Source organism: Phaethon lepturus, unplaced genomic scaffold, assembly GCF_000687285.1.
Source record: "Phaethon lepturus isolate BGI_N335 unplaced genomic scaffold, ASM68728v1 scaffold12947, whole genome shotgun sequence".
Classification (NCBI taxonomy): domain Eukaryota; kingdom Metazoa; phylum Chordata; class Aves; order Phaethontiformes; family Phaethontidae; genus Phaethon; species Phaethon lepturus.
In genome coordinates this window covers 54,638-64,924 of record NW_010552570.1, presented here as the reverse complement: position 1 = coordinate 64,924, position 10,287 = coordinate 54,638, and the positions used below count along the sequence as shown (strand labels likewise).

General features: G+C 39.2%; 1 protein-coding gene across 1 annotated transcript in view; it reads left to right on the top strand.

The window, feature by feature from the left end:
* The first annotated feature begins 617 nt into the window (after positions 1-617).
* SLC38A9 (solute carrier family 38, member 9) overlaps positions 618-10,287 on the top strand; it is a 41,566-nt gene continuing 31,896 nt past the window's right edge. The window contains 3 exon segments of the mRNA XM_010291253.1: positions 618-743; positions 9,418-9,550; positions 10,128-10,249. Of these exon segments, the coding sequence (XP_010289555.1) occupies positions 640-743; positions 9,418-9,550; positions 10,128-10,249 (359 nt within the window). The 5' untranslated portion in view covers positions 618-639.

The window sequence follows — 10,287 nt, the reverse complement described above, 5'->3', positions numbered from 1 at the left end:
TGTATGTGTCTGCTGCAGTTTGAAGTAATTTAGTGAAACAATAGTCTCTAATAACTGTAATAAATTGTTCTCAGCTGTACTGTTACAAATTGGAAATACAGCTCCTTTAAAAATCATACTGGTCTTAACAGTAGATCAGTAAGAAAAGGAGTCCCATGCTTTGAAAGCAGGAAGGTAAGACCTAAATATGAATATACTTAACATTAATTTGCACATGGTAGGTGTGGTTCTTAGCTGTGGTAGCTCAAAGGAAATTCAGATGCCGAGCCCCACTTTACAAACCTGTTTCAGTCCCAGTATGAGCGACAGCATCCATCATATTCCTTTACTTTATATTGCCTGTTACAGTGCTAAAAAAGATTCCGCGCACAACTGTACATTGACTATTCGAATGGCTGGTGTGTGGTAAAAAATACTGTCCCTGCTGTACTTGCCCTGTGATGTTTGCATTATGGAATGAGAATTCTCAAGTGGCAAGTCAAAGGGATTTTCTGGTGGTTTTCACTGCAGGAGCATCTGAAGCTGGGGAACTCTGCCAGTGTTAAATTCAGGGACGATGAGCAGGGACACAGTTTTACTTAACTGCAGTTGTCTTGTTTCCTTTTTTTTAGGAAAAAGAAGGTGGCACATTCACCAAATATGGAAGAGGATATCAAACCTCTCTTGGTTCCTGTTGGAGGCGATGAAAGCAATTATGGAATCATGAATATACAGTTCAGTCCAGAAGATTTTAAGTGCAAAAGGTACGAGGAAGGCTGAACCAACAGAATGATAATACTGCAATGAGTTTTTTAATCTTTGCTTTTAGCAACAGAATCCTACAAAGACAGAAGACTTAACATTTGGAAACCAGGATCTGAGTACAAAGGATTCCTACTTTGTCTCTATGTGATACTATTTCCAACAGATGTTCATATTGTGTTTTGTTTATAAGGATAAGACTTTTCTATTGACATGACTTCAGAGAGAGTGCTCCAATAAGAACTTGGCATGTGTCTTTTAAAAAAAGTGCTCTTCAAACACTGAATATTGTGTGTGTGTGTACTGAAGCATGATGTTTTTTATTTAGCAAACAAACTGAAATGTTGAGACTATGCAAGAAAGCTTGCCAGATGGTGTAGATCAATGACTGTCAGTATGTGTAAATGTCTCTGCATCCATTCTGCAGGTGATGCTGGAAAAATGCATTATTTGCTATTACTGAGGGAACTGAGTGACCTGTATGGCCTTTAAGAAAAAAACTGTAGTATTTTTTAAGATTGAGCAAATACGAAAAATTCAGCAGCCCAACCTTTTTGCTATGCCTGTGAAGTGCATATCTAGCCAAGTGGTGATTTTGCATGTTTTCTTAGGGTTTAAGAGCTCGGTTCCCCAAAGGAGATTAGAGTGGGAGACTTAAGATTTCTGTGAGCTGGTCCTGGAACCGAAACTAAGATCAGAGTGGGAACTAACCTATGCTAGTTGGAGGCACCAACTCTGCTTTTGTAGGTGAAGGAACAGCTGCGTGCAACCTCTTGGACCCTGTTTATGGCGCTTTTTTTGCTCTTTGCATCCAGCATCAGTAGATTCAATAGAGCAGTTTTCCTGAAGGAACTGAAGATGGCACTGTTGTATACAGAATCCTCTTGTCGGTGTCCACTTCAGCAAAAAAAAAAAAAAGAGTCCTTCATAGTGTTTTGCTGCTGCCTCAGCCTGCAGCTGTGGAAAGCCATGAGAGCCTACTTACTTGTAGGTAGGGGGGGAAGGAGGACAGGTATCTGAGTGAACCCAGGGGAACAAATGGAGCACAGCTGTAGTAGCATACAGAATTGTGTATATAAAGATTAGGAAACCATATAATACTTTCAGATGGGAAAGGAAATGTGCAAAATGAATTCTTGCTTTATCTTCTTTACAAGGAGTGTCTAAGCCCCTCATGGCCCTCCTGGCATAAGATGACTGCTAATTTGTATGGCTTTCGGGAGCTCCTTGTGTCTGAGGAAGTATGTGTCCTCTTTGAGCATGGTTTCAAGTGGAGCAATGGGTTTTCATTCCTTGGAATGCATTGGATTTCCATCAATTCCATAGGGAAGTGATTGTCCCCCTGTACTCGGCACTGGTGAGGCCGCACCTCGAATCCTGTGTTCAATTTTGGGCCCCTCACTACAAGAAGGACATTGAGGTGCTGGAGCGTGTCCAGAGAAGGGCAATGAAACTGGTAAGGGGTCTGGAGCACGTGTCTTATGAGGAGCGGCTGAGGGAACTGGGGTTGTTCAGTCTAGAGAAGAGGAGGCTGAGGGGAGACTTCATCACTCTCTACAACTACCTGGAAGGGGGTTGTGTTGAGGTGGGTGTTGGTCTCTTCTCCCAAGTAATTAGAGATAGGATGAGAGGAAATGGCCTCAAGTTGCGCCAGAGGAGGTTTAGACTGGATATTAGGAAAAATTTCTTTACTGAGAGAGTGGTCAAACATTGGAGAAGGCTGCCCAGGGAGGTGGTAGAGTCACCATCACTGCAAGCGTTCAAAAAACGTGTAGACGTGACACTTTGGGATATGGTTTAGTGGGCCTGGTGGTGTTGCATTGATGTGGACTTGATGATCTTAAAGGTCTTTTGCAACCTTAATGATTCTGTGATTCAGGTGGCATTGTGATGCAGGAGCAACAAGAGAAGTTGCTTTGTGACATACCACGAAGGTGATATGTCAAAATGCCAAGATCCACTTTTCAAGAGTGAGGTTACGTATTGTTTCCTCATTGTGTGGTTTTTTTTCCTTGTGATTTCTTAAATTTGGAGACTCGGGTTCATAAAAGGTCATAGCATGTGGTGTTTTGTTCCGTCCCCAAAAGCAGAAGCATGTACTCAGATTGTGTTCTCACCTCCACAACCTCCAGCTTTGCAGATCCGTCCGCTTTGTCCTTGTTGCTCCTCCCTTGATTTCGTTCTCCCATTTTCTACAATCTAGTCTTTTGCCTTCCAAGCATGCAGAGGCACAAAGATGAAGGGCATGAGCCCTGGGATATCAGGAAGGCCTGGAAATCATAGTGGGGCCAAACACGGTGGAACTTCATCTCTGTGTATTAGGAGAGACAGCCACAGTCGTTAGAAAAAGGAATGGGGAGGAACAGTTCACCAGGGTCTGTGTCAGTCGTGATCAGAGCAGTGGGCGGTTTGAATGGTTTCTTCATTAGAGCTTTAGGGAGTAGCAGCTCCAGGGAGAGAGATTTATCCTGCATAGAAATATCAAACAGTGCAAGGGCAATAGTATGTGATTTGTTCTTCTTAGTTTGCTCCTTTTTTTAACTCACTGTACAGAAACCTGATCGGACGTTGGTGGGTGGTCATTTTACTTTTATTGAGATAGCTCTTGAAGTGTTTTGTGTGATTTGGTTGTAATCACTGTTTGTCTGTCTTAGTGCTGTTCTGTTCTTTTGTTTGGGTTGTTTGAGATTTGGCAGCATTTACATAGTTACTTGCTTTTCTTAACAGCCTGGAGGATTTGAGATTTTTGAAAGGCATGCTTTTCAGTGTTTACATAAGAACAATAAGCTAATTGTTTTTTAGAGTTGTAAATTATTTTGTGTAGTATTCTTTTGCTAATTTGGGGAAAATATAAAGCCACTTTTAATCCTCTTAAAGAGGATGTTATTGTTCTTCACAATGACCCAAATTACTCTTACCGTATTAGGTGCATTTTGCCCATTCTGTAGGTCCCTGTAAAAACTACAATGTCATTGCTGCAGTGGTTTATTGATGATTATTGTATGCAAGAGAGGGAGTGTCTTTTTTTTCTTCCAACTGCTCTTTAGATTTATTTATTGTCAACAGATACTGCAGTTGTCTTCAGGAATACTTAAACCTTCAAAGAAACAAATGATGTTTTCTGTTAGTTGTTTTGCATATGAAAAAACTTGACAGTGCCCCCTGCTAAAGGGAGATCAAGCCTTCTTCCTTCTTCTATTCTTTTTGAAGTCCTGTAGTGTTCTCACACAATGTGGGAGAGATCAGTAGGTGAAATTAAACAGTTATAAATTAAACAGTGTCTGTAGATGGCAGTCAGAGAAGCCTTTTTCATGCAAAAGTGTTTGGTTCCCTTTTATTTTCAAAGTTCTTTTAACTTACAAAAAGGTAGACAGTGGTCGGGACTAACCTGTGCAAAACCACCATTTCTGCATTCGTTATGCTTTTACTGCTGCACACACAGATGGTCTTTCTACTCCATTGCCAGCTTTTCATTTTCTATGTTACTAACATCTTTACTGATTACTAATATTACTAATGCCAACTGTGAAGAATTAGAACCTTCTTAATTAAGAACCTTCTTACTTCTCTGTAAGAGAGGAGTAGAACAGCTTTGCCTTTGACACAGAAGAGGGAACAATGCTTGAAATGTGGTATGGTAAAGCTTGTGATTCTTTATTTGTTAAAATGTGTATCCTGTGAGCAACAGAGGTGGCTTAGTATTGTGCTCTGAAACGTTATTTTGGTTCTGCATCCAGCATTTTAAGATACTTGTGTGGTCATGGTGTAATCGTTATAATGACAACGGTGATACAAATGTGGAAAAAGTGTAAGTCAAATGTATCACCAAGAGAATAAAGATAAACTGGAAGCATACTGCTTACAATGATTATGTAAATTCAGACAGTTTAGAAAATAAAAATCAAGCTAGTGGTGGAATTCTTAGGAACAGGTTTCCTTAAGAGAAATGCACTGACATCTGTAATGTTCCTATCCAGATAGGCAGTTAAAAGATACAAACCTGTGAGTATAGTCTTGTTATTGTTACTTTTTTCCTTACTTTAATTTCCATGACAATGAATCAGTTTTACTCCTTTGTTTCTCCTGCACCATATACAGCATTCCTGTAATAATTTAGTGACTCAGTAGAACAGTAAAGCCCTAGGAATTTACTAGCTTTATTTCTGTGTAATAATCCTATCACATCCCTGAAAAGTAACTGATTGATGTGCGATATCAAAGAATCTGTCCAACAGCTCCTCATGGTCTTTTTGAAGGAGAGAAAAGAAATTGTTAAGCATCCTCTAAAATGGTGGGGTTTTTTGTGTTTGTTTAAATATGAAAAGTTTGTCTAACGTGAAGTCATTAATACTGTCATGTAGAGTCAAAACACACACTGACACGAAAAATTGTATTATATTGTAACAGCTCAGTACTCAGAACACTACTTTTGATGTCCAGATGTCCAGAACCAGCTGCTTGTTGTGTAAAAATATTTCCACTAAAGTACTCAGAAAACAGTACTATTTAGTTTAAAACTTTGTGAGGTAGATATTTGCCATACTGCTTCATTGCTCTACAGGATGTAATGCATTGCTGAAAATACCCAGACAAAAAGATATAGCATCCTTATGAATGCTAGTGGTTGCAAGATTGTATGTAGTTTGCCAAACAAATTTTCCTATTGTACTGTTCCCTCTAACCTTCCAAATCCAACATTTTAACTTTGCCTAGCACAATATTTGGAAACAACTTCAATCATGAACATCTCTTTTTGTTTTCTTTGCTTGCAAAAATTGTTACCCAAGTTCATAATGTGAGGAAGTTTGGACAGAAGCCCTCTTCTCTCTTTTCCTGGACCAGCACTGGAATTCTTATTAACTGTCCCTTTGTGTGACTGAGAAATAACTAGCAGATGAGTGTAACTGCCGGTTTGCTGGGAATAGTTTCTGAAGTACATATGCGGTGTTGTAGTGTATGGGAGGTGTGGACTTCCTGCATGAGAACCTGCATCTTGTCCATACTCATGGTGCTGTGGAAAACAGCTGGTTTTACCGGTGTGTTTGATGTGGTAAAGAGAAGATTGTTTTTCAGTCTAGCTATTGAAATATAAATTGTAATTGTGTTTTTTAGTATGTATATAAATAATTTCATTGGACATTATAGTCTATCTCGATGCATGGAAATTGTCTGCACTGTTTTGCGTTGGTAGTCACACCCTCCGGTCATGTAACCTCTCCCCTTCCTCCAAATCACATTGTCCCACATACTTTTCATAATCATTTTGCCACATGCGAGATATGATGTGATTGCCTGTATAAATCACCAAGTTTTCTAGGAATCTGTTGCAGCTGCTGATGCTTGCATGTATGGAGTGCTTGTCTGCTAGACTTAAGGTCCCTGAAGAAAGTTTTCCACAATACATCCCAGATTATATCCTACCTGCTTAAGGCTTTGAAAATCTCAGTCTTTGAGAACTTCTTTGAGCCTTTGAGTGTTTCTCAGACTTCGGAGTATGCCCTACAACCAGTCTGATCAGAAGTGTATCTAGGGGCCACACTGGGAAATGGTCGTGATCCTAGACAGCATGCTACCCTCTCCTGCTGGGGATCAGGAAGGAAGGTTACATCCCAGCCTGTCCGCATAGCTTCCAAGTCAGACTGATGGTTTCAAAGAGATCTCCAACAACCATAAAACTGATGGGTGGACAGTCTATTTTAGCATAGTCACTTGCTCAGTAAGACTAGAGGCGCAGTGGTACCCTGAGAAAAAGAAAATTAATTTCTGCTTTAGATCATTTTAATTCTCACCAAATGTACACCAGAAGGTGTCAAGAGGGGAATTAGCCCAAGTACTGGCAGCATTAAACATGTGCACTTCTCCAGGCAGGAAGCAGCAGCAACAGATATATAGAATTTCCTTGGGGTTGTTTAATTTTTTTTTTTCTCACTGGTAGATTAGATTCTGGATCGTACCCTTCTGTTTTGTGCTGGACCATAAATTGCATGTTCAATCCATACTCTGTTCATAATACTGAAGAAAATGAAGTATCTTCCTCTAAAGAATTTCTCAGCTACAAACAGATACATTTTTGTTACATGTGAAATTTTTTCTTGTTATTTTTTTGGTCGTTGACCAATAATACTGCTTTCCCCATAAAACAGGATGTTGTATTCACATTTTCTGTTATTTTGATTTTAAAATAATCCATGGCTTTAACTTGAATTACTTTAAAAAATGATCTCCTACTGTCTTCCAGTCTGGAAGAGTTTTCTCTGATGCCCATGTCAGCAGTTGTTGAACACCATTTTGAAGGAAATCTTTGCCACAGATCTGCTCACTTTGAAGCAAAATGTAGACTTTGTCTCAGTGTAGTTTTTGCACAGTAGCAATGGAAGTTTATGAGGATGTACTAATAATACTAACTGGAGATGGGAAAAGAGGTAGTCCTCATGAAACTCTTCACACTATGCAGCTGCCGTATAACTAGCAAAACACATACTTTTCATGTCCTAAATATAAAGTGTGTCAGGATCCAAAAAGAAAACAGCAGAGAATTGGCTGGGGGTGGGGAGGCATTTAAACATATTACATTTACTGTTTTCATAACTAGTCTTTATTTTAAGGTCTTCTAATGAAATACTTGTTAGAAGCGTCCAATGACTGGATCAGCCCAATAAATTTTAAGCCAAAACAAGTGAAGTCCTTTAGAGCTGACAGTCCATGAGTATTGTATGTTACGTACCTGTGGAATTAGTTAGCCCTGTGTGCCTCTGACTTGTGTAATAAATCTATTGCTTAAAATTTATTCTTGTTTAATTGCGGTATCTCTTTTAATTGTTTATAAGAACACCACAGAAGCGCACATACAAAATGGGGATTTCCCACTTCATGTCATAGACTTGGAAAAAAAGAGTTGATTGAGAATGTTTTAAAAATTGAAAGTGTGTTCACTTTCATTTCAGTAAGTGGGAAAGAGCTTAGCAAATCTAAGCCATTTTTAACATGAAGGAAGATGTAAGAATTAATGAAATCTAAGATGAAGGCAAGAATTAATGTGGAGAAAAGAAAGTTATTTTTTTCTGTTTTCAACTTTTGTCAGTCAGTTTTTGTTATTCCCGTAAATACTTTTACCTGCTGTGTCCCCTTAAGCACACAGAAATAAGGATGTACCTTCATCTCTTCCAAAGATACAACAACCAGCTTCAGAGCTGTATTCCTTGTCTTCCAGATAGAAGGTGGTGCCATGGTGCAAATGCTTAATGATTCACTGGGAAAGAGAATGGGACCTTTGTCACGGTATTGAGAGCTGGGGCAGGAGGGGTTGACCAAGTTCCTTTGTAATCTGAGACAGAAATGGGTATCGAAAAACTGTCAATTCAGATAGGCTTTGCTCATATTACAGAAAAAATGTCATGGATTTATTGCTGACCTAATTTCTGCCTGAAAATTGTTGTGATTGGTACTTCTGTGGGTTCTGCTTTTGTGGTGGTTCTTGTTTCTGAGTGATTTAAACATCAACGTTGAAGAAGAAGATTAGAAAGCTGTTGAGAATGCTTTAGAAATTAAAAACACTGGTGAAAGGGGGAGAGAAAAAAAAAAAAAAGGGCAAAACCTTGTATCAAGGCTTCCAGGTCACCAATACCCCCTCTCTTTTTTGAGAAATTAGGCTGTCAGTGCTAGGACTGGATGTCACATTTAGGCAATAGTATAATATGCCTATATGGAAGTAAATTATACTTGATTTAAAAATAAAAATCTACAGTATCTTGATTAGGTTGAATATCTCTGTTCCTTGCATGAAACTAGATTTATGTTGTGTTGTAACTTTAGGAACAGCTTTCACTCTGCTCTGTACCTACATGTGTGCAGATAAAACAAGGGGTGTGTGGTGTGGTTGCTTAGTGGCTGTGACCATCCTGCAGTCTAACTCAGCTAGGAAAAAAGGGAAGGGAGACCACCTGTATTTTGTACATCTCTGTATGAGAGATGTAGGACTTCTGCTGCTGACAGTCCTGTTCTCCGTGATTACCCTCATTAAATCTGTTGAAGTTGTGAATTGCAATAGTTCAGAATTGCAAATGGACATCTGTTGCTCGATGTTCTGTGACAAATTCCATTCCTGGTTGCATTGGCTTAAAAATAGTATGAGGTCATGGACTTATTTGGGCTTGATTCCTTCCCCATTGAACACAATTTCATGCAGTGTTTTTGGCTAGATTAGTAGTTCCTAGCCTTTTCATAGGTGGTCCTTGTTATGACCTCTCATTCCTGTATTTTTCTCTGTCTTCTTTCTGCTTCTGCATTCTCATGCTTTCTGTTTCTACCTCTGTTCCTCATCACTAGTTCTGGCAACACTGGTTATAAGCACTAATAAGCTTGGCCAAGCTTATTAACATGTAGTTCTGGTGTGACTCATTGTTGAGAACTAATAGACTGGATATTAGGTCTGAATTTTGATGTTAGGTTGCCCCACAGAATCTGGGCAAGAGGCCATTGTAATATGGGTGATACAAACACATGATTCTTTCATGGGTGGTAGCGTCCCTCATGGCGGTGATATTTTTGCATTTGCTTTCTGTGAGTGAACGACAGACTCATCGTGAGTGATACTGAGCTGTTCTCCGAGTTGTATGTTACCTCTTATGTTCTAGGTTTTAAAGGTTTTGTTTTTCTTTCTTTTTTCCCCTCCTTTAGACCATTTCATGTGGAGCCTACCAACATAGTCAGTGTGAACGATGACATGCAGAGAGTCACTGATGAAGCTTCAGCAATGAATAAGCGGATTCATTACTATAGTAGACTCACGTCTCCTGCAGACAGGGCATTGGTAAGGCAAAGACAGGGTCAGATTAACTGAGAGGTCTCTGGCATGTTGGGTCTTCCCCAGCCTAGGTTTATAAAAGAAGCACAAATAAAAGTAGTGGGAGAATTGCTCTGCAGCTTGCTTTGAAGTAAATATCTAGTAGCTGAATGCCTTAACAAGGTCTTGTGTTATCACAGGTTGAGACTGACTTCTTGTACAATGCCTTCACCATCCAAAGAGAACAGAAAACATACAAACAGCTTGAATTTTGTAACAGTGGTCCAGGCTGCTTAGATGTGTGTACTCATTTCTCTCATCTATGAGAGGATTTAAGCAGTGGTCAGCTGCAATGATTGAACTAGCATGGTCTGTGCATAGTATGTTACAGGCATTTTGCAGAAGAAAAATCTTTTTCTGCTATCTAGCTAAAAATCCTATCACCAGCTTTTTTTTTTTCATAGGGAGAAAATGAATGTAGTCCAACTTTTTTTTTTAATACACTTTTCATGGGAAAAAATTGTGATTTACAACAGTTGGCTATATTTGAGACAACAGTTACTTTGATGTTACTAATAAGTCTTGGTTTTTATCCATTTATTAGATTGCTCCTGATCATGTACTTCCAGCTCCTGAAGAAATCTACGTGTACAGTCCATTAGGAACTGCTTTTAAAGTTGACAGTTGCACAGATGGCTATGGTAAAAACTCCAGTATAGTGACAATGTATGTTAAGCACCTTGCCATATATTAGCCAGAAAATG